At 35.4% G+C, this 26,761-nt stretch overlaps 1 protein-coding gene across 5 annotated transcripts in view; it reads right to left on the bottom strand.

The window, feature by feature from the left end:
* Positions 1-1,024: 1,024 nt before the first annotated feature.
* The window catches only part of LOC121872058 (protein bric-a-brac 1-like), a gene marked incomplete in the record, with an annotated part of 144,665 nt that continues 118,928 nt past the window's right edge, over positions 1,025-26,761 (bottom strand). For 4 of the 5 annotated variants that reach the window (XM_042374733.1, XM_042374730.1, XM_042374734.1 and 1 more), the window contains 1 exon segment: positions 1,025-8,222. In XM_042374733.1, the coding sequence (XP_042230667.1) occupies positions 7,653-8,222 (570 nt within the window). 5 annotated transcript variants of the gene reach the window in all.

The following is a 26,761-nucleotide window of genomic DNA, read 5'->3' on the forward strand; positions in this document are numbered from 1 at the left end:
AACCCTCCCCCCCACCCCCACCAACCCTCCCTTCAAGAGAAAGGTGGGTGAAAAAACTAGATTTTAACATTTAGTATTAAATAATACCTCAGATTAAAGTTAGGATAATATAATTGACATTGCTGGATTCCTTGTAAAACCAGGAATATTTTGAATATAAATGTCATATATTTTGCACAAAAGATAACATATTTACTCAGAGTAAACATTATATCTAAAATTTGTATGTCTAATGCAAAATCTATGATGTTTATATTCAAAATGATCATCAAATTGTAAGAATTCCAGCAATGTAAATTATATTCTGGCTGGATAATTTGTATGAATTTTATGAGCTAAATAAAAAAATTATACTTCACCGCGTAAAGGGGTACACCTACCGCGGAATGTGAGCATCCTGGGTTCTGGCAGGGCACCGTGTAAACGTGGAAACGCGGAATGTGGGACCGCGTAAAGTGAGGGTTGACTGTATATAAAATATCCTTTAAAAACAAAAATTTAAATTTTGCGCCATTTTAGATATTCCCGAGCGGTGAGGCAAACAGACGCCACCCTTTCCCGCCTTAGACACCTGCTGCTCCGAGAAGCCTCAGTCCACACGTGCCTACTGTACTGTGAACGCTACTGTGATTACCTCTTCTGTTTGTCCTCCCACGTGCATTCCACATGGCTCCGGAACGTAAGCCAGCCTCATCAAAGGCAAATATTACTAGCAAAGACTCTAAAGCGACCAAGAGCTCAAGACTAGTGATGACCTTAACGGAAAAAAAAAGTTTTATTGGACAAGCTCAGAGGTGGTATGAGATGGCTCGAGATGTGGTGAAGACTGACAATTCATTTGTGTCTTTTGTCAGAATACAAGGCTTCAAGTGGAGGAATGTGGGTGGAAGAGGACTGGCTGGCTGGCGTGACTGAGTGAGGGCGGCAGACGCCGGGACAGCAGAGAGAGGTTGGCAATGCGGGTGTTGCCGACCTCAGCGAAATATAAATTTTTTTATTTACTTGTGAATAAACATTTCTTGTATATAACTGTGCTTACGTTTTTCCATTATTATACTACATTATGATTAGTTTCATATAATGATGTTAGTAAATGCCAGTGTGACCACTGGGCCGTGAGAGTAGAGCATGGCGTGGTTAAGTGCATGACCTACCTGAGCTGTTTGGTGGCCACAGGTACAGTGATTCCAAAAAGAGTATTCGCGGTTTTGGCTTTTCACGGGGGTTTCAGGAACATAATTCCCGCAAAAAACACGGGATTACTGTATTTCTAAGCCACAATTGTATTTTTTTTAAATGACCACAGACAAATGATAAACACATTGAGCTAGAGAGAGATGCTGGGTGGGTTAGCTCGTGCAAGAGTGAGACCCAAGTGTAAGGTGACACGTGTTATGCCATTTGAAGATTGCATCATCATATCTCGGAACATTGTGAATTATGCAAAATACTGTATTTTTTTTCTGTGAAAAATAATTATTTAAAAATTAATTTATAGTTGAATATTTTACTGCTATTGCGAGTTATTATCGCATTACGAGTTAGCTAATTCCGAATTACCAGGGGTTTGCTTTTTTGTGCAGGTGAAACACACAAACCTTGCGACACAACATGATTCTGTTCTGTGTGTGTAAAGTACGTATTTCTCCAAATTAAATTGTCATCAAACTAGTGTACAGTATTTAATATCTCTGGATGATGAAGTTGTTATACAGTAGAGTATGGCAACATTTTTGTTGGACAATAAATATTCTATTCACAACTGAACTTAATTAAACACTGTACTTTTCACACTAGCTTAGGTAAGATTAGTCTATAATCTTATTACAGAGCTACAGAGTCCTCTACAAAGCAAATACTGTACAGTACAGTACAGTACATACCTGATCAACAAACTGTCAATTAGCTCCCGTGAAATTAATATCTATCTGAAGCAAAGCTTTAATACTGTGTTGACACAATAAACAAAATTATTTCTCAATTACTTAGTGTATTAAAAATTCAATTATGGTATAAATTATTGGACTACTGTAATGTGGTGAACATTAGTACTGAACAACAATGTATAAGGACAGCAACTATACTGCAGTTAAAAATTACAGTACAGTACTGTACAGTATTAAGTTCTACCAGGCAGTTTAACAAATTGTGAGGCCAATACCTGTCTTGATGATGTGTTAGTTACAAATAAAAAACAATAGGTAAATGAATATCAAGTAAATACTCAATTACAGGTAACCAATTCACTTTAAATTCTACACATCCTCTATAAAAGCTACTAGTATATACTGTACTGTACAATAATTACAGAACCAGGGAGTCTAACTACAGCATTTACATTAAGATATTGTGTATGATTACTGAACTCCATTTATATAATTAGTATTAAAGGAAACAGAATCCACTATCCTGTTTCATTTAATACTAATTAAATAAATGGATAAATACATGGAGACAGGTATGAAGCTTTCACCTAATATGTACCTCAGTAATTATTTAACAAATGTGTTAATCATAAATGACTGATGGAACACAAAACATAACCAGAGTGCTGGATGTATTTAACTTAAAAGTTCCTTTGTATATCATGGAAAAAAAAATTGTATGGATAAGAGAAAGAGTCAAGTAACTAGTGAGATACCCTCCTAGCAGAGCCTGCTTGCCTTGTCCATGGGTTATGTGTTCTGAAGTAGGTTTATTGTCCTATAAAGATAAATAGGCAGGTAATCTTTGGTTAACTCATGGAATTACAATGCTACTTTGCCAGCTAATTAGGTATTTGGAAGTCTTATACAGTACAATATAACTATAATGCCCAGTTCCTCCTCAGTCAAGGTGAGTTGGTGATAATAAGGATATCCGAGTGTAAAATTTACTTCAAATTTGCCTGAAGGCAGCTAGAACACCAAGCAAGTGTGGAAAATGGCAGTAAAACAGTGATGATGATGTCTAAGCAACTGTTTACCAGGTAAATAAGTGGTTAGTGAGTGTGATACCTCAACCATGATCCATCTGTGCTTTGAAAATCAAACAAATTGAAGAGCCACAACCATAAAATACCTTGCCATATCAAACACCTCAGATCGACCAGCCACAAATTTGAGCCTCTAAAGTATGAGCTTCATACTGTTCCAGTTAACACCAAGATTTTCATGTTCAATTTTTTGTTTTATGCCTTAAAAGTAATCTGTCAAGTGAGGAAAGGAACACATTACTGTATAGGAATAAAATGTCAGAAAAAATGACTGAGCACCTAAAAGAGAAGCATCAATGTGGAGGGAAGGAAGCCAAGAATGACATGGCAGAGGTTGTCCAAAATGTCCTCATGGATAAGAACCTAAGGAGAGGGGCTGCATGGTTATCATGGCTGACCCATGCAAGCATGGAAAATGAACATAAAACAGTGATGATGATAATGAAAGAGGTTTAATCTTAAGAACTTCGAAGTGTTACACACATTAATTAAGATTTAATTATCATTGGGCAAAGTTAGTACAGATATTACTGTACTGTACTGACCTGAACAGAAAATCAGTCAAATTAGTGAGTTTCTAATACTACAAAACTGGTACTGTACTGTAGTAAGGTTAAAATAAGAATCCCTTTGAGTATTGGATAATAATCCTCAAACTTCTCCGAAAGACCAAGTTTTTTGTTTAAACAGATTAGAATAAAGTCCAGGTTCTCAATTAGGGATACAAATACCTCCTGTGGGTACTGTACTTTGACATATTTCGGGGGTAATGCAGTTGAATACATGATTAAAAAATATATAAGTGGAGTTTTATTTGTAATCACACAATGAACGGTGGTTCTGACTCAGGGTTATGGGAAAATACTATTAACATCATACAGTACTGAACCAGTAAGGAGGAGGAGAAAATATTCCGAGTTATAAGGCAACAGAACAAAAGAATTTATAATATAGAGGTAGTATTACTACTGCACTCAGAGCAAAACTACAGCAGTCCCTCGCTAACCGCGGATTTCCCATCCACGGATTCCAGATCCCGACGATTTTTACTCTGTATACCATTTCACCAACTGCGACAATGAATTTCAAGTACTATATCTGCAGGTTAGCGAGGCGTCATTTTCCCTCCATCTTCCAATGTACAGTATTCTTCCGCCACTGCTCTCTTAATGTTGTGCTCTCATACTGTGCAGATGTACTTTACTGATCTGTACACTGGATATAATATTACATATTTTCTAGTGTAATAACACTGATTTTGCCTTAAACTATGTCCTCTAAGTGGGCACTGTGCATTTGTGACAAAGGTGAGAAAAGAAAGTTGAAGGGCTCAATAGATTAGAACATGGCGAGAGCGTGACATCAGTGGGACACCCCATGGGGGTAAAAGAATCCAAGATTCATACGATCAAGAAAAGTGAGGCTACAATAAAGGCTAGGGTTGCTGGTGGCACATGGAAAAGTGCAAAAGTAACTTAGATGCCATGTGACCGTAATCTTGAAAAGATGGAAAAGGCACTGAACATATAAATGGAAGACCAAGTCCAGAAAAATGTGGCTTGAAGTTTAAAGGTGATACGTGTGAAGGCCGGGCGGATTTATGGCCACCTTGTTGAAAGTGTGGATGAGGGAAGTGTTGCTGACATAAAATTTCAAGCCAGTAAGGGCTGGTTTGAAAACTCTAGGAAAAGATACAGCCTGCACAATGTGAAACTCACTGGGTAATCTGCATCAACTGATCACCAGGCCGCTGAGATGTAACCTGAAGAATTTGTGAAGTTGATTCAGGAAAAGGGTTATCTACCAGAGCAGGTATTCAACAAGGACAAGACTGGCATTTTTATTTTTAAAGATTGTCAAAAAGAACATTCATTATCAAGGCTGAGAGGTCTGCTTTAGGAATTAAGGCAGCTAAGGACAGGGTGACCCTTCCCTTTTGTGGCATGCTTCAGGGGATTGTTTCATCAAGCGTTGTAGTTAGGCTTTGATGAGTGTTATTGATGGCTGTGGAACCAAACCCTCTATTTCCTATATGCCTTTAGTCTTACCAACTGCCAACCATAGTGTTTTCCAGGAACCTAGCCCCCGCGGTTGGTGAGGGACTACTGTACATTATAGTAAATGAGAAAAGGAACTCCTAAGTGCAAATTAGTACTGTAGAACAGTACAGTATTCATGGAATTTAATACAAGGGGTCCCTGGGTTACGAACAAGTTTCGTTCTTGAGGACGTTCTTAAGCCGCAAATGTACGTAAGTCAGAACATATACGGTACCCTATGTGCACTATACCGTAGCCTAAGTCCTCTTATACATCTCAAATCACTTAATTTAAGAGAAAGGAAGGGATTAACTGAATGACAAAATACAGTAAAGGAAAGTAAAAATTAAAGTTTGACACTTACAGTGAAACCTGGGACTGGCTGATCTTCCAACCATATCACTGACAATCTTTCCTTTTCAATTACCAATCTACTTCTTTGTTTTGTTATCACAGTTGAATGCATTGGTGTAGAACCTTTTACATGTTCAAGAATTTCCTGTTTGTCTTTCAAAATTGTTCCGACTGTTGACAGATTGAAGCCCAATGCTTTACCAATGACAGGGTGTTTCGCATTTTTCAGAACGTTTATTTACATTAACTTTCACTTCCATTGTAATTATTTTCTTTTTCTTGGATACACTACTATTTGCATTTAGAAGCCATGATGGGGGCAGAAAAAGAGTTGATGAGCAAAAAACAACAGTTGCAGTTGATCACAAACGTTACTGTGGTGAGGGTAAAGGGTACTGATGCTCCCTCAAGGTGCATGGCTGGGTGATGCATTACTCCCCACACACCGCTTCGCCTAACCACTATGCCACTCAAATTAGTTCTCGTACGTTAACACAATGAACCAGTTGTACTTATGTCAGATTCTTAAAATAATTGACCTTATGGGACCTCGTTCGTATCGGCGGGTGTTCGTAAGTCGGGGACCCCCTGTATATGTACTGTACTGTACTCCAAACTGTTGTAATGTGATGAGAGGATCACTTTATGTGAACTGAAGTGATGTCTTCCCTGTTGTATCATACATGGGTGGAGAATAAAATTTGCTCAAACACCATCAAATATAAAAGATTAAATTAAGCACTAGTGAAACCATTTTTTTCTTCCCAAACAATACATAACACCTGTAGTCTTCAACTATCCACTACATGGTAATAATCAAGACAATAAATCCTTGTGTATGAAGTGTCCACACATTCAAGCTGGTTTATATCTACAAAGAATACTCCTTAATACTGCATAGCACAGGGTAGGGTAGATCCACTTGTCGAGCAACTTTCAATGATAATATAGAAAGACCGAGCAGATCAGCATGATGTCATAATGCCCAATAGATAAAAAAATGCAAACATAATTTATGATACTATACTGTATAGCAAAAGAAAACTTTGTGAGAAAAACGTTCCATTGTGAGTAGAATAGAAGAGAGCCAGGGGAAAAATGAGGGCCGAGTCATGTGGTTCTGAATGAGATTCACTTCAGTGACAGTTAGACTTGTATGTTTTATGAACCACAACTGTACTGTAGCTGAGATAATATTCTTACCAGCCACTAATTTTCCTGGCAAGCAACTGTTCAGGCAATTTGATCCATGTAGGACAATGTCCCTGCTTCAGGAGATATATCCCACTGGACAAAAGAAGCTCCATCAAGATTGATTCATGACTCGTAGGCCATAAAAATTAAAACAAGCTTTGATATAAGGTGTACTGATATATAAAATGTATAAATTTAAAGAACAATACTGAATAACAAAATAATTATAATATGCAATTATATTTTTTCTCTTAATGTATGGTATGATGGAATATTGGGATAATAACAAAACATTAATCTATACATTATGTCCATTCTCAAAACATTTAAATACAATGCCTGGTATAAATGCCTTGGAATACTTATAATAATTCAACTGAGTGTTAACACAAACTATGTTCTATAGCAGAACCTTTTTAATATTACCTAGCTGAATAATTTGTCATATGGACTTAATCACTGCTGTCAACTAACTAAAACATTTTATTATTACTGTACCTGATTTTGTTTTAACGAGTTGATGACTTAAGGATCATCAATGAGGCAGTTTCAAGATTCATACCTTTTAATCACAGGATGGCAGGATGTACTATCCATACAGACAATGCTTTTGCTGCAAAGGCTACCTACAGCAAAACCATTGTCTGTCTTGACAGTCATAGTGCCTCTGACCATTCAACATGTAGAGGCCCTATGACAAAGGTAGACTCTTCCAGGGAGTGATTAAGAAGTAAGGCTTGCAAGTCACTTATTGATGGCCCATAGGGCATACTTAATTGGTTTAAATACTATGCTACTTTTAGACTACTGTACAGAAGTAGAAACGGGTTCTCAAACTGACTGAGGTCATAATATGATAGGTTGTGGTTAAGTCCATGGTGTGTGAGTGTATAATAGGAAAGGCATGAATGAACTATGAAAAGGGATGAGCTCTAAAAATATAACTTATATTGTATTGTATTATGTGGATAAAATTCAGCACTGAAAGGGTCCTGTCTGTTAGCTGCTCTGAAAATAAGAAACACATGGATATGGGAAACAGACGATATGAGAGATTATGTTTGATGATGTGATGTGTTGACAGGGTGTGACTAAGTGTGTGGTGGGATAGCATGTGCCTGATGATCTCCTGGATGTGACTGAGATGGCAAAGTTCGGGAGAGTGTCGGCTGTTGTGTAGAAAGAGGCAGGGTCTGGGACTGTGAGGTATGAGGAAGTGTTTGCTGTTGTGAGGAGAGAGACATTGACTGAGGCTGAGATATAAGTGTATGTGATGACAACTGTGATGATAAAGAATGTGGCTGATGAGACTGTTGTGACAGGGAGTGTGCTTGAGGTTGTGTATTGCTGGTGTTTGACTGTTGGAGTGAGTCTGGTGTATTTCCTGATCCAGCATCGCCCCAAAGTTCCCCTCCACCAAAAGGCATTGAGGTTACACCAGCCTGATCCTCAGCACACTCTGCAAGCTTGAGGGCACAAGATCTCTCGTGTTTATAATAGTTGCTGCAGTGATTAAATGTTCGCCCGCACACTCGACATGCATAAGGCTTCTCCCCTGTGTGAATTCGTAAGTGGTTGCGAAGGATGGACTTGAAGGGGAAGACTTTGGTGCAGAAGGGGCAGGGATGGGGCCGGCCTAGTCTGCGCAACGCTGCTATGCCCTGCAAGAACGGGAGGGACTTGGTCACTACACACTGCCCCATGTAACAGTCGTACTTATTTTACAGTCCCTTGCTTTACAACATTACATTTTTACTGTTTCATACAGGTTACCAATATCCTATGTTTTTTCTGACAGTTTTTGTATTTTTGTCTGCACAAATATAGATCCATTGGAGTCTCTTTATTTTAACTGAATTAATTCAGACTCCATAAAGTAATGGATTTTGTTTTGTTTTTACTTGAAACTATATGCATTTGATTCCTTAATATGTGTTGCAACATTTTTCTTTTTCATCAATAATTAAAATTTCTTTTGTTTTACTGAAGATATTAGGAGCAAAGATTTGTGTGCATATTATGGAAGAGTATGAAAAAGAAAGCCCTATTGTACTGTGAATTCTTATGCATTGTTTAATGCTTATTCTAATAATACTGTACTAATTACTCTTAAAGTACTGTATGTACATGTAAAACCTTGTCCCAACATAACAAGTTGCTATAATTCTTATTTCTGTTATGTACGCATACTCGTATTAATAGTAATTACTTCTTAATCATATATAGTGATATTCCCGTTAGCCGGAACAATTGGTGCAGAGCACTTCCAAGAATGAGAGATTTCCCGGTAACGAGACTCTCTCAAACTCGGAAAAAATACCCCATCCCCGGAATTTTTCCGGGTACTGAGAAAACTTTAGAATTTTGGGGAAATTGTGTATCATTTCATTTTTGGAATTTTCTCCCAGACACAGAAAAAAAATTTGGAGAGTTTCTGGAATTTTCCAGAATGACGCATTATTTCACTCTCTGAATTTGCTCCCAGACCCAGATTTTTTTTTTTTGGAGTTTCAGAAATTTTCTCGGAATTTTCAGAAAATGCAGCTGATTTTCAACCTCAGAATTTATCAGGTCCAGAAAAACAATTGGAGTTTTGAGAAATTTTCTTCGAATTTGCCAGAAAAGAGCCTGATTTTCAACCTTGGAAAATCAATCCCAAACCCAGAATTGAGAGAACTTTTCCAGAAAAATTCTGACCAAATTTCAATCCAGCTAACAGTGATATTATTGCACTGTATACATAGAGCATACAGTACTATACAGTAATACCCCGCTTTACGCGGTTTCACTTTCCGCGATTTCGCATTTACGCGGTACCTCGCCAGAACCGGACTTTCACTTTACGCTGTGCATCTACTCATATACGCGGGAAGCGGCGCGGGCAGGATGCGCACAAGGTCGCCCAGTCATCAAAACATTACCGAGTTCTTCACCCGCCACCCACCACAGCCGGCCCAAGTCAGTGATAGTGATAGTGAGGATATGGACTTATATGGACTTTGAGGGGTTTGACAAAGAGGCCCTGCAAGCCTATGTGGTGGATAGTGATACAATTGATACACGTGATACAGGTGAGGGTCAATAATCTGCCCTCTGCCTCGGAACCAGCCATCTTTTCTACTAATGTAAGTGTTAAAAAAACTAATATTATTGATATTTCTCTTAATTATTAATTGTGTGTGCATACCATCATAAAATTAAGATGTAATTTTTACTACAACGTAGGTATTGTGTCTGAAAAAGTGGAGTTTGGGGGTCGGGCCAGTCTCTACTGGAATTAATCCCATATGTTCTGTTGTTCACTTTACGCGGTTTTCACTTTCCGCTGTACCCTGTGGGTTCAATTGACCGCGTAAATCGGGGTACTACTGTACTGTATTAACAATAATCATAAGCCCCAAGTTCCTTTCAATAAGGCTTACTGTAACTTCTAAACTGACTGTACTAATACAGGTACTCCTCGACTTACGACCACCCGGACATATGACCGCCGCAGTCGTATAAAATATTTTTCAAATAACGTATTTTCAAGTCCCGACGTTCGTGATTGCGCTGTGTACTGACAAAATTTTCGCTTGTAATTCCCTTTAAAATGGCTGGCAAGCGTAAAAGTGAGAGTTCTCATTGTGCTGAGAAGAAAAAGAGACACCCATTTTAGATTTTCTATGTATTATTTTCGCACTTTCGACTTACGACCAATTCGACTTACGACCTGGTCGTCGGTCCCAAACTCCGTCGTAATTCGGGGACTGATTGTACTGTACACCAATATTTGATATACAGTACTGTACTGTATTAATACATATGGTTGCATTTTCTTTCATAATAAAAAGTGACTTCTCTGTAACAAATAAGACTTTTAACTACAGTACTTGGATTTTTTATATTTTTATCAACATACTGTACTTTCAGGAATTCTTCCATAATGAAAATGTTTTATTCTTTTTCACTGTTCACAACCATAGCATTTTTACCATATCTTTGATGACTCAATTCCCTTTGTGAGGTGACCATAATAATTCTCCAAGCCACCTAATAACTGCACATTTCTTCTGCCCTCTCTGCTTCCCCTGCAAGGCTTCATCTATAAGCTGTTAAGCCAACTGCCATCACCAAAACTGACAATATGATGTCTGATCCATGCATAGTATTGCCACATCCTCACGCTCTAGAAAATATGGTCATTGACCAACAAATTGGTGCTATAAGTATTTTACTAATTTATATAAGAAAAGAATTTGATGAATTTCTACATCATTTATCCAGGTATATCTTGTATACTCAATACTGTAGACTCTTAAATCATTGAAAATATGCATCAGAAAAGTTCTTTTATACTATGTACAGTTTATTACAAGCAAAGAGACAGTGAAGACATACAGGAAAGCCTCCGATAACGACGGTTCTACTAATGACGAATCCTACTTAAGACCATGGTTAATTTAGGACTCAATTCAATTGACACCAATATTTTCTTCGTATTTACGACAAAAATATTAAAAAAATTAAGTAAAATTACATTTTCATATAAATAATAACTAAATCCCGATCTGTATTATACACACAAAAAAAGAAGAAAAAAACCGCGCCTTGCGCACGGAGGCTGCCGGGCTTGTGAGTGGTGACGCCAGCATAAACAGTCGCAGCTGGCGGGCCCTTTGTTTTCACGCATCTGAACAGGTTTCTTACAGCATTTTTTGCATCCCTATTCAACATGACCAAGAGAGCAAGTGATGGTAGTGCTGGTTCAAAAGCTAAAAGAAAGTGTCCTGTACTGCATAAGCTTAGTCGAGAAACTAGATGTGTTAAAACGATATGAAAAAGGCGAGAGGTCTGTGGATATTATATGGAGCAAGCAATGAACATATTTTCTGAAGTGGATCCATTAACAGAATGAAGCATTAAAATTAACAGGGACGTGAAAAACGCATATGACCTCTACAGAAAGATGTAGCGGCTGTGAAAGGTTCGTTCGACAGCTTTATCGAAGGCCTAAGCCATTGACTTCAGCAAAAACTTCAGGTTCAGTAACAGTTTCAGCACCAGCTATGACACCTTTATGGAAAGCTTCAGGTTCAGCCAGAGTTGAACCTGATGACTTCGTCATTTGAGTACAAACTCGCACAATATTCATTGGCTGTCCTTATGTTTTAGACTTTACCACCATTTGTGAGTAGAATTTTTGTTTTACATAAGTAAGTATTATTTAAAACATATATGAACAGTAAGAAGAGTTGCTTTCATATTCTTAATTAGAGAAATGACGATGTTTTCACATGTACGCACTTACATACAATGGCGTTCCCAATCTATTTCGTTTTTTATTTACCATTAATGGTTAGCTACTTCTATTGTTCCATTTATTAACATTAAATAGCATTACTTAAAACATACATATTCATTTCTTTACAATAATTTTACTACAGCTACAATCAAGGTCTTATTTTCTTCAGTTTCTTATGTAGAACCACCGTCACGGGCTCACAGGTGTAAACACTCACGAAAACAATGCCGTCTCATCTCCTCTTGTGTGTTTTAATAATCTACATATTATTAATGAATTGCATTGTTAATTTTGCATATATAAACATTAATTCAATCAAATACATATTCAGTAATAATCAATAACGAATCTTTTGTACATATTTTTAAGATAAATGACGAGGTTTCCTTGAGGGCGCAAGTAAACATTTCTGTTCCACTATCACTCTTCTTTTTCTTTAACATCAGTGGTTACTTTTACTGTACATTAAATAACATTAAATAAAACAAAAAAAATTTTTTACATTGATTTTACTACAACAACAACCAGGGTCTTATTTTCTTCAGTTTCAGATGGATAACTGACATTATGGGTGTAAACACTGACAACAATAGCGTCCCATCTCCTCTTGTGTGATTTTATTATTACTGTATTGATGTATATTGTATAAGGTGCATTCATAAAAATCATTTAAAGAATATAGTTTGCATTTTTCATTAATTGTATTGTTTGGGGGGAAAAGAGGGTAAAAAGCCACACTAAAGTTATGAAAAGGTCACACTTGGGAGCGCATCTCACTATTATTGCTTTATTTTAATGGTAATTAATGATTCACCTTACACTGCAACATTGGAGGACACATTAACGTCGTTATTTGAGGCTTTACTGTACTCCAGATCATCATTTATCTTGTTTGTGATGATTCAATCCCCACCAGAGTTCCCCTGAGGAAAGTCATGAGCCTCCGGGCAACCCTATCACTATACAGTATCTCCTTCGCCCTCTCTAATCCCCTTATCTGTACATACAACTTAAATTTGACAACAAAATAGATTTATACATCTTAAAGACTCCGTATAGAGCATCTTGTATCACCACACTTTACATGTTACACTCTGAAAGTTGAGCAAATCTCCAAGAGAACTACGAGCACCCATGATGTATCACTGAAGCAGCACAAGGTTTATGTATTCCTCTACCTGTATAAAATCCTCAGGTTGGGCTCTGCACACACACACACACACACAAATTTCCTAAAGACACACAAGCATTGGTGGCCTATGTCAAGTTGTGAACACTTGATACCTCCGTTATGTTCAATGTACTGTATGAGTGTTAATGGAAGGAAAGACAGCAGTAGCTAGTGGGGCCTAAGAAGATGTATGATAAATTTATTGTGTATGAGCATGGTGAGGTACAGTACAGTACTTAAGAAGCAATGAAAACACTGCTGCCCAGCTCACAACATGCAACAACATTAATTGAGACTACAGTACAAGGTCACTTGCAGAAAAAGGAACATCCTCTGGCTAATTTAATAAAATTTGTTCATCAATTGCTTTTATGAAAATATATAAAGAAATATACCTCAATTTATGATAAGGGTATGTTCTCCAAAACCATAACATAAACTAAATAAGTGTAAATTAAATTGTGTTTATTAATTTATTGTTATTATTATTATTATTAATATTATTATTATAAATTGGGAGGTTTGGTTCTTGGGAAAAAAAGAGAGTAATAAAATGACACTTTGGAATACAACTTGCCATTCTTTACTTGCATTAAAACTGAAAATGCAGTACAAGTATACATAGGTGAAAAAAAAATAAATATAATTTTACCAGAAATAGTTGTCACAGTCAATATTTATTTCTAAAACTTTATCGGTGTCCACTGTCTTTTTGCCACACCTCAATGTGCCTTATAACCTCCAACTTAACACACCGGTAAGTGAAAACTTGGGGTATTGCTGCTGCTAATTGATTTCCTGATATTTGTAAATACACAATGGTAAATTGCTTGGGAAATAAAAGAAATTGGAAGAGAATTCTGTCGAAGAGTGGAGCTGGATTTGAAAGATTTCACGGACTTGTCAACAATTTTGTTGCAACATGTTGTAGCCTGTCAAACTGCTTAGAATGTATGTATGTAATGTTCACTTTCTTTGATATACAAGTATTGTATTGTTCATTTCAAGAAATAGGTAATTGCAGGTTTTACAAATCCAAACAAGCATCAAATGTGTAGAAGCACACTGTATCTGTATTTCAATAACAAGTGTAAGTTTACAGTGCTATAATTACAGTACTGTACAGTATTGTTTTTACTTTATGACATGTCCTTGATGTTTGAACCAGTTAACTTTTGAACATAAGATAGACTGGTGTATCATAATGCCGAGTCTTTGTAGCAGTACAGTATGGAGTATTGTTGTGCAAGATTCACTATTTAAAGTTTAGTTCATACCAAAATTATTGTTTTATATGTGATGTCTCTTTAGATTCTCTCCTAATTTTATGGTATTGTATCAATTTCAAGAATGTTGTGTTTTGTTGATCATGAAGTGTTTCATACGTAAATATTATTGTCCATAACATTAAGATAAATTGTACTGAACATAATTAAGGTTTTGACTGTACTGTTCACTTAAATCTAAAGATCAGGAAAGTGGTAAAAAAAACAAAGAGGTGAGTTCGAGTCAATCGCCACAAATGTACAACACATAACCCTGGTGGCATGAACAGCTTCGGGTCACACTGGAGTACAGTAGAGTACCACATTTTGAAAGCTGGTTCACATTCTTAAATCCATGAATAATTGTGCATTTTATGTCTTTACTATCACTGTGTGCTCCTGTGGATTTAGATATGGTACAGTATATTTGTTATTCGTAAATAATGCATTGTGATCCTCGTTAAGTAGATTTGGTTTACTTATTTACTTTCCATAAGATTTTAACTTCGTTAAAGAGCAATCCTCTATTACGAAGTTTTACGATGGGACTCAACATGTTTCGCTTGCATTTGGCGGGTCCACCAGTTGTAGTATTAGTCCGGGTCAATACAGTAATCGGTTCTAGGCTTAAATTCTTATTATTTTAGTAAATATCAATAGTTTTGTATTATTCAACTTTAAAAGTTTATTGTTAATTTTTAGTTTATTTTGGCAATTATTGACATAATTGAAGTACAGGAAACTATTTTTATGCTAAAACAGTCCTATCAACACAATCATTAGTGCTGGGTCTTCTTGTTTTTTCAGTGGAGGTACATCTTGCTTGAGACTATTTCAATAAATTTTTTTTTGTGTTTCCGAGCAATTACAGTCATACGTTAACGTCTAAATCTTAATGGGCAATTTCGATCGGATATAAGTTAGTGCTTAAAAAAAAAAAAAAAATAATAAATAAATAAATAAATAAATAAAATAAAATAAGATAAAATTTCAGGACGCTTGCTGACCAACACTCCACGGATCTCTTGATGGAGACATGATGATCCTTCTATACTGGCCAGATATTGTGTGTTTATGAATATCCTTCTAGGCTTTAGTAAGCATTTGCCCAGGTGTAATGTTAACCCATCTAGTTGAGATACTTTCTTCTACAAATTGACAATAAGTCACATTTGCTGTAATTCATATCTAGTTGTTTTCAATAATTGCAACCTCAGTTGCAATGGGTTATGCTTTCAAATTCTGTGTTACTTAAGAAATAACGAAGTCTCTTGCACTTAAGATTAAGAGAGAACGATGACTAGGTTCTGAAGCGAGAGAGAACGGACTTATGATTGGGGACAAAGATTACACGTGCCACCATACTGAGAGACTTGACACTCACTTACTTGAGAGTTTACTAACCATTAGGTTACAGTATGTTTATCCAGTGAATTTATTCAATATTGTACATATACAACACTGCAATACAAGGGTCCTCTAATAAATGGACCTAAGTGCAAACCTGCACTGTACATGCACTAAAATGGTTATGGTACTAAAAATTGTTAAGTGTCTATTGCAAATATATAGATTGTTTATACAGGTATTCAAATAAATCACTATCTTCCCAAGAATCCCAGCAAATGTGTTATATTCGAGCCCAAATAAAATGGTGAAAAAGAGCTTAGTCACTCTTAAGGAAATGATAACAAACACGCAGGCCTTTCAGCGCCAAATCAAATCATATCGCCACCTTCCCACGCATATTTGCGGTTGCAGATGAGATTCCGTTTTATAGTGATCCTCGTTAACGAAAGGCCATAACGGTAGATTTCGTTAACGATTTACCTATAAGATTCTAACTTCGTTAACGCAGCAATCCTCAATTAATGCAGATTTTACGAGCCGATTTCAACATGTTTTCGCCAGACGGCGTCCACCAGGGTGGTATTAGTCAGCATTACAGTAATTGTTTTAGGGCTTATATTTTACTATTTTAGTAAATATCAAGGTTTATATTATTAAATTTTAAAAGTTTATTATTACTTTGTTGGTTTTTAATAATTATTGAATATAATTTGGTAAAGAAATTAGTTTCTGGCGTGCCATCCAGCCTGTTAGACACCAGATAGGTTAGTCTCTCGTTTTCAGTGGAGGTAACATCTTGCTTGAAACTCTCTTTCAACTAAACGCTTTTTTTTCTGTGTTTCCAACAATTATTGGTCATTTTGAAATTTATTTTACATATTGACATATATAATGCAGTGCAGTGTTGATTTAAAGAAAATAATCTTGAATTACACCAAGAGAACTAAAATTTTATGGGTGATGTTGTGTGGGGACTTTTCCAATCTCAATGTTTTCTTTTTCTTTCCTCCATTATTCTTATTCATCTCTAATTATTTTTTTTGAGTTTCTATATACATAACTAAAGTAAGTGTAGTTTTCTATTTTTGTTGGTTTGGAAATTTTTGTGAGATGGAACCGTAACAAAAACCCATTGTTTTAATGGTTCGTTAACGAGTGGTATGGAACCTGTTGGAAACGGATTGTGCTCAAGTAACCGAGGACCACTGTAATATTCCCGAATGCAGAGAATATAATTTTCATTGCTGAAATCTTACGGTATGATTAATAGAATATATAAATGTTTATATTATCAAGATAAAACTGCAGCAAAATAGTGTACATTTTATAAAAATAAAGTCAACGTGCTTGGGTAGATTTACATAATTCTTTACCATTGTCCATTGATGCACACACCATACTAAAGAAACGTAAAGAAATAATGAATTTTGAAAGCTGAAAAATATCTTCGATTACGGTACTAAACAAGGTACCATATGTACAAATTATAGCTGTTTATATTCAAATTAATCACTATCTTACAAGAATCCCAGCAATGTTAATTATATTCACCAGGTCATTTCATCAGTCAGTAGTCATTACCAAGAATCCGATAAACAAAACAATAATCAACAAAAGCAACTGTCAAAATCGGACGTACCACATCCTGCCCTCCCCACGCCTCGCCGCTTCCTCCTCCCTCTCCCCATCTGCTTCAGTTGCCATAAACCATACCTATAAACGCCGTGTATTTTGGTACAAGAGATGAAAAATAACCATCAAATTTACTTATATAGCATCAAGAAATCAAGATATAGTATTCCACATACATCGCAGCATAAATACAAAGTTGGTGATGATTTATAACTGTATTTCAGCACATCACACGTTTCCATTTAAATGAGTTTAGACGTGAACCGCGCCGTGATCAATTTATCAATTGAAATGAGACACAAAATGCAGTGCAGTGTTGATTAAAGAAAATAAATTGAATTACCTAAGAGAACGGCACCATGAGTCACAATTAAGTAAGGACTTCTTCCATCTCCTTTCTCTCAATTTCATTCTCCCAATTCCTATCATCATCACCGTGTTTCAACATATGCTGTTCTGGCAGACATTACTTTTTTTTTGTTGATTTTAGGCACCATGAGTTGAACCATCAACAAAACCTATTGAAACAATGGTTTCGAAAGATCTAGCAACCCTTTCTTGAACGATTGTGTTTGCTGACTGAGGAAATCAGACAGGCATTCTTCGTTCAGAAAAATGTTCCATTCCAGATAAATATTTCGTAAACTGGATTATATTTCCCCATTTACTCCCATTATAAAAGCTGTAGAGGATTTATACACTTCTCTTGCATTCTTCGCTTTATATGTACATATATATATGAGTTGCATCTAATATAATCATCTCTTTGTTTTTTCGTGAGTATATTTATTTTGTAGAAAGGATAAACATCAAGAATACAGTAGTAGCTGGTAAACCAATATTTAATTATATCAACAAACACTGCATATGTGGCTATGAAAAGTAGCCGAAAAGTTAAAGGTAAATGTGTGAGTGTGAATAGGGGTTATGAGGATGCTGCATGGGCGGAGATTATAAGGAAGGCAATTGTTGCCACACTAAATATTGTGCAGTGCTGTGGCCAGCATAACTCATGAAGTTTCGTAAACTTTTTAAGATGCAGTTGAGAAGAATGGTGACTTACTGTGTACTGTACTATGGTAATCACTTAATACTCAAACCTGCAAGAAACAAATCTGGTAATCAAAGGATTGCTATACACAAACTCAATTTAGTACTGTAGTGGTTCCTATGAGCAGCAAAATATTTTGGGGGACAATTAACTGTTATGAACTGAATATTTTGGGAGTAGTAACAGCTGGGATATCTCACTGGCCAGCACCTAAGTTACATTATCCAAATTTCACTCTTTTGATGGCTGATGCTGGCTGTGTGGTCCAAAATTAGGTTCTGGAGATATTGTAAATACTGCATGATCAACAACACAAGTTCTTTGTAAGTGTTTTTTGATGTGAGCTTAGTAGAGGTTGTACGGCCCAATACAGGTGAAGGGTTCTGGTATTGGGGTTTTAATGACACAATATGCATAGTAATTGGCCAGTGAGGGGTCACACCTGTATTAATTACATATGTATAAAAAAAGTACTGTGTCAAATATTTACAATCATAAACAAATCTGGAATATATTTTAATTATGGTATTTAAAACAGGTCAAGGGATAAAAGCAATAATCATATCTCTTCAATGTGGATTAGCCCCAACATATATCCCATAACAAATATCTTCCACACCAGAACCCAACTGTAGTGAACCCTCTGAACATCTTTTTGTCATTGCAGACCAGTATATTCTATACATAAAACAGATGAATACAAAATAAAGGAAACTCTTGTCATTATGCGATTCCTCAGTTATGTCAATAATGTAAACAACAATCAATAATGGTATCTCTACTACTGAGGTCAGCTGAGTCTCACTCAACAGGGGAGTAATTAATTAAATACTGTAGGTCTTTTGAAGACAAAACTATAATAAACAATAATAATAATAATGTCCAATATTTAGATGAATCTGTTTAGTAGTGCAACGATGAATAATTCAAACTGTGAAACAATAACAAATAGGAATACTATACAAAACTTTAATGAGGTTGAGTGGGCTGCATACACTGAGGTGCTGGTGTACACTCCTGGGAGACATTATAGTGAACAAGAGAAGGTCAACAGCTTTTCCTCTGAACAAAGTGTAAACTAATAATATAAACTTTGAATATAATGAACTATACCTGTCAACACAAAGGTCTATAATTTATTGACTCACAGTTTAATAAAACTTAACACAAAATCTGAAGCATTTCAAGACTGTAGATGTTATATAATACAGTAGGTAAAACTATGTACTGTACTGTACATGTACACAAAACTGTGAAAAAGTCCATAGGAAAAAGAGAATGTCAATTGAACTAAGAAAATTTGTTAAGTGAAAACCAAGTATGAACAACAGAACATAAGGTGGATTAATTCCAAGAGATGATTGAACCCAAACTCTACTTTTTCCAACACAATACCTATGTTCTAGTAAAAAGATCTTAATTTTATGACACACAATTAAATACTTAAGAGAAATAGAAATATAGCTTGCTGTTATCCATTCAAATAATGGACTCAACTCCTCCCCTCTTCTCACACTACACTCCTGGCTCTTCTCTGTGAGAAATTAAAACCACTAAATTTTAATAAATAATACCTCAAACTAAAGTTAGAATACGGATTCTCAGAAGATCAGGAATATTTTAAATATAAATATCATATATAAATAAAGATATATTTACTGAGTAAACATTATACTAAAATGTATGTCTAATGCAAAATCTATGATGTTTATATTCAAAATGATCATCAAATTGTAAGAATTCCAGTATTTAAATTATATTCTGGCCGGTAATTTGTATGAATTTTGGTGAGCTAAATCAAATATCTTCAGTTAATAAAAAAATATTCCTCTATCTGTCAATCAGTAACCCACCTTGCCTCTTTCCAACTGCTACTGGTCGCGCCGTTCCAATCCTCCCCTACCCCCATCAATCCTCCTTCAAGAGATGTGTGAAAAACTAAATTTCATTTAGTATTAAATAATACCTCAGATTAGTTATAATTGACATGCTGACTGTAAGATTAGGAATATTTTAATATATTTTGTACAAAAGATAAATTTTTACCAGAGTAAACATTATATTCAAAATTTGATACTAAAAATCTATGATATATTCAAATGATCATCAAATATAAGAATTCCAGCAATGTAAATTATCTTTGACCGTAATTTGTATAATTTATGGCTAGAAACAAATATTTTCAGTTAATAAAAAAAAAATATATATTCTTCTGCTACAGTAGACAGAGTCGTCCTCCCTACCAAGGACAGAATATTACCTTTTTAGTACACTCTTCAACTGTTAGGATAATATAACTGATATTGCTGTATCTCAGATTTATAATGATTGCATTTTGTCAAAAAAAAATAAATATATTTAATCAGAGTAAACATTATATCTGTATGTCTAATGCAAAATCTACTTATGTTTATATTCAAATGATCATCATAGTGTAAGAATCTGCATAAAATGACTGGCCTGGTAATTTGTATGAATTTTATGAGCCAAAACAGGCTGAATTCAAGCGCTCTTAGCCAGACACAAGATACGTGAAAACCCACAGTCTGGATTTGCTAGGCAATCGCAGATACTTGAAATCGCATTAGCTTAAACCGCTGGTATATATTACTGTGTATATACCTATATAATATAGTAAACTTGATTCCTAATTACATATGGGGAAGCCAAGCGGATAATCCAAAAGGTTACATATAAGTCACGAAATACAGTACCAAAGACAAGACTTCTTAACCTACCTCATTTAAGCCTCTATTCGTTTTTGTTCATTTGCATTCATATTTCAATAGAATTTGTTAAAAACATTAACCACTTAGTAAATAAATATGAACCAGCAGGAAATAAAAAGGTCAAATATGTCATCACAAAATTGTGACCAAGTCCCAGGTTGCTGATCTGACTTTCTGAATGCAGGGTCTCAATTGTTTCTCTTATTTGTAAACACAACATACATACATACAGGTACATTGTTTCTCACTCTTGATTTTTTTTTTTCATTTTTATTTTATGGTTCTTTATTATTATCATATATTATTTCATTATCGCCCCCAGGCCCCGGCGTGGGGCCAGTGACCTGTGTCCGTGGGCTAATCCTGTATGTATGTATGTATGTATGTATATATATATATATATATATATATATATATATATATATATATATATATATATATATATATATATATATATATATATATATATATATATATAAATAAATAAAATAGGGTTCGATTGACAGTTAATCCAAAGTTGGTTAATCGAGTGTTTACTGTATATATATATATATACAGTATAGTCTGGAATTACGCGGTTTTTGTTTACGCGTTTGGTCATTTATGCGGTGCCTTGCCAGAATGAAAAGTTTTAATTACGCGGCGAGCGGCTGGAGAGGTCCAGACCGCCACGCCATTTTTTAACCCAAGCGGTCCATTCTCGGCCATACGCGGGAAGCGGCGTGGTGTGTGGTGCGCATTAGGCCGCTCTTACGTTACCGCTGACGTCATATGACGTATCGGATTGTGATTGGGCCACGCATCCTTACCACCCACTCATTCCCTCCGCCGCTAGCTGTGATTGGTCTAATGTAACATGACGTGCCCTGCCACCAGAGGATAGAAGTCGCTGACCTAGCCGGGCCTGTCTCATTGTTCTCAGTCCGAGTATACAGTTCTCTCTTGTGCTCGCTATTCCCCTCACAATGGCTTCCGCGGGACCCCCACCACCTGAGAAAAACCTTGAATTACCTGGACCAAGCCATGATAATGTGAAGGAAGTCATCGAGTTGGGGGAGAAAATTAAGCTCATCCTTGACAACGACCCAGACAAGCATCGGTATGAAGTGTCTAATAACCGTCTGACGAAAGTTATGGAGCCTTATATCCAGATCTATCTTGACAACATCAATGCTAGTCGTCAACGTAGTATTAAGGACTTCTTCGCCCACCACACCCCACAACCACAGCCAGCCCAAGTCAGTGATAGTGATAGTGATAGTGAGGATATGGACTTTGAGGGGTTTGTCTAGGAGGCCCTGCAAACCTCTGCGAGTAGTGAAAGTGATTCACCGGAGGGCAACTAATCTGCCCTCTGCCTCGGAACCAGCCGCCATCCACGTGTGCCGACCCATCTTTTCTACTAACGTATAAGTGTTTAAAAACCTAATATTATTGATAATTCTCTTAAATATTAATTGTGTGTGCATACCATCAAAAAATTAAGATGTTATTTTTACTACAAGGTATGTATTGTCGGAAAAAGTGAGTTTGGGGGTCGGCCCAGTCTCTATTTCAATTAATCCCATATGTTCTGTTATTTCGTTTACGCGTTTTTTGTTTTACGCGGACCTCCCCGGGTTGAATTGACTGCGTAAATGCAGACTATACTGTGAGTGTATATATATATATATATATATATATATATATATATATATATATATATATATATATATATATATATATATATATATATATATATATATATATATATATATATATATATATATATATATACACAGTTTTACCCCGCCTAACGCGGTTTCACTTAACGCGTTTTCGCATATACGCGGTGCCTTGCCAAAGCTGAACTTTCACTTAACGCGGATTTTTTCCACATATATGCGGTGAGTGTCCGAGACGCTATTTTTAGATTTGCCCCACCCGCCACCCTGCCTGACTGCCTGTTTTAGCTCATAAAATTCATACAAATTACCAGGCCAGAATATAATTTACATTGCTGGAATTCTTATAATTTGGTGATCATTTTGAATATAAACATCATATATTTTGCTTTAAACTTACAATTTTTAGATAAAATTTTTTCTCTAGGTAACTATGGTATCTTTTGTGCAAAATATATGACATTTATATTCAAAATATTCCTGGTCTTACAAGGAATCCAGCAATGTCAATTATATTATCCTAACTTTAATCTGAGGTATTATTTAATACTAAATGTTAAAAACTCTTGAAGGGAAGATTGGTGGGGGGTGGGGGGGAGGGTTGGGACTGACCGCACGGTTGGAAGAGGGGGGGAGGCAAGGTGGGGTACTTTGATTGACAGATAGTGTCGTGAAGATTATTATTTTTTTTATTAACTGAAGATATTTGTTTTAGCTCATAAAATTCATACAAATTACCCGGTCAGAATATAATTTACATTGCTGGAATTCTTATAATTTGGTGATCATTTTGAATATAAACATCATATATTTTGCTTTAAACTTACAATTTTTAGATAAAAAATTTTCTCTAGGTAACTATGTTATCTTTTGTCCAAAATATATGACATTTATATTCAAAATATTCCTGGTCTTACAAGGAATCCAGCAATGTCAATTATATTTTCCTAACTTTAGTTTGAGGTTATCCCACACATCTCCTTGGGACGGTTGGTGGGGGGTGGGAGGGGGAGGGAGGGACCGACCGACCATCTGTTAGCCGGCTGTGTAGTGTGAGAGGGGGAGGGAGTTGAGTCCATTATTTGAATGGACATTAACTTGGCGACTGTATTTCTCTATTTCTTTAAGTATTAATTGTGTGCATGTACCATCATAAAATTAAGATGTTATTTTTACTACAACATAGTTATGTGTCTTCAAAAAGTGGAGTTTGGGGGTCGGGCCGGTTTCTATTGGAATTAATCCCATATGTTCTGTTGTTCACTTAACGCGGATTTCACTTAACACGGGACCCTCTGGGTTCTATTGACCGCGTTAAGTGGGGTACAACTGTATACTCGTGTATAGTTCGAGTTTTTAAGACCAAATTTTAAGGCAAAAAATTAAGGGTCGTCCTATACATGCGTAATAGTTTTGTTAAGTTGAACCCGTGCATGATGGGAAGGGCGTGGAGCAACTTTTAGCTTCAGACATGAAAAATATTTACCATTTACTGCCAGTAAACAATGGAAATGTAAAATATGTACCAATTAGCAATGAAAAGTTGTGCAGTTCCTTCAGCAAATGAAGCTCACCAACTTACAATAGGCTAAATTACCTTACAACGTACTTTCAGTAGTCTGTATTGAAGTTCTTATCATATCATATACGGTATCACAGTTCTCATTGATCTACAAAAAATACCGGAAATAAAAACCTTTTCGATATTTCACACTTAATATAATACTCGGTAATCTACTTCAACCTCCTATTGTTTACAACGACGCATGATGCATCACCAGCTCTTGTGTGTATCAGCTAGACGGTACACATGTTTTTCGAATCGTTTTCAGTTAAAAAACTGTTACATCACATGTATATTTTACTTTAACTGTGCCTGAATGAATATATTCTCGGAAATAAATAGTAGTTTTGCTGAAACGCAATGTATTTCAATGTAAAATAGGATAAAATACATGACGAAAACAAAAGATTTTACCTAACCTTCCGATGTTCAAGAGAAATTACTCGGTTTTTTAATAGTTTTTGGTTAAAATATTGTTATATTACAATGGTATTCTATTCATACTGTGCTTGATATAATGCATTCACGGAAATGTAATATTTTTGCTGAAATTACGTACGTATTACAGTGGAAAGTGGGATAAAATCGTGACGAAAACAATGACTTTGAAATATAATGCAATATTAACCCCTAAATCGGTTAATTCGGACAATCGGCTAAAACGGACACCCTTCCCCCCCCTATTAGTCCGAATTAACGAGGGTCGACTGTGTGTATGTATATATATATATATATATATATATATATATATATATATATATATATATATATATATATATATATATATATATATATAGTATATATATATATATATATATATATATATATATATATATATATATATATATATATATATATATATATATATATATATATATATATATATATATATATATATATATATATATATATATATATATATATATATATATACAGTATATATATATTAACCCTCACTTTACGCGGTTAATGTAACCCGGAGGGTACCGCGGAAAGCGAGAAACGCGTAAAGTGAATAACATAACATATGGGATTAATTGAAATGGAGTCCAGGCCGATCCCCAAACTCCACTTTTTGACGACACATAACTATGTTGTAGTAAAAATAACATCTTAATTTTATGATGGTACATGCACACAATTAATACTTAAGAGAAATAGAGAAATACAGTCGCCAAGTTAATGTCCATTCAAATAATGGACACGACTCCCTCCCCCTCTTCTCACAGTGCACTCGCTGGCTCTTCCCTCTGAGAAATTTTGGGGGGAAAACCAGGTATAGTAATAAATAATACCTCAAATTAAAGTTAGGATAATATAATTGACATTGCTGGATTCCTTGTAAGACCAGGAATATTTTGAATATAAACGTCATATATTTTGCACAAAAGATAACATACTTACTCAGATTAAACATTTTATCTAAAAATTTTATGTCTATTGCAAAATATATGATGTTTATATTCAAAATGATCGTCAAATTGTAAGAATTCCAGCAATGTAAATTATATTCTGGCCAGGTAATTTGTATAAATTTTATGAGCTAAAACAAATATCTTCAGTTAATAAAAAAAAAATATATTCTTCACGACACTATCTGTCAATCAAAGTACCCCACCTTGCCTCCCCCCCTCTGCCAACCGTGCGGTCATTCCCAACCCTCCCCCCCACCCCCCACCAATCCTCCCTTCAAGAGATGTTGGGTGAAAAATTTAGATTTTAACATTTTGTATTAAATAATACCTCAGATTAAAGTTAGGATAATATAATTGACATTGCTGGATTCCTTGTAAGACCAGGAATATTTTGAATATAAACGTCATATATTTTGCACAAAAGATAACATACTTACTCAGAGTGAACATTATATCTAAAAATTTTATGTCTAATGCAAAATATATGATGTTTATATTCAAAATGATCATCAAATTGTAAGAATTCCAGCAATGTAAATTATATTCTGGCCGGGTAATTTGTATGAATTTTATGAGCTAAAATAAAAATCTTCAGTTAATAAAAAAATATATATTCTTCACACGGTAACAGATGGTCGGTCGCCGGTCCCTCCCTCCCTCACCAACGTCCCTACTAGATAAATGTGTGGGAATACCAGACTGTTTACCTTTTTAGTAATAAATAATAAATCAGACTAAAGTTAGGATAATATAATTGACATTGCTGGATTCCTTGTAAGACTAGGAATATTTTGAATATAAATGTCATATATTTTGCACAAAAGATAACATATTTACTCAAGAGTAAACATTATATCTAAAATTTGTATGTCTAATGCAAAATCTATGATGTTTATATTCAAAATGATCATCAAATTGTAAGAATTCCAGCAATGTAAATTATATTCTGGCCGGATAATTTGTATGAATTTTATGAGCTAAATTAAAAAAAATTATACTTCACCGTGTAAAGGGGTACACCCACCGCGGAATGTGAGCATCCTGGGTTCTGGCAGGGCACCGCGTAAACGTGGAA

The sequence above is a fragment of the Homarus americanus genome, unplaced genomic scaffold (genome assembly GCF_018991925.1).
Source record: "Homarus americanus isolate GMGI-L3 unplaced genomic scaffold, GMGI_Hamer_2.0 scaffold51476, whole genome shotgun sequence".
NCBI classification, from domain to species: Eukaryota; Metazoa; Arthropoda; class Malacostraca; order Decapoda; family Nephropidae; genus Homarus; species Homarus americanus.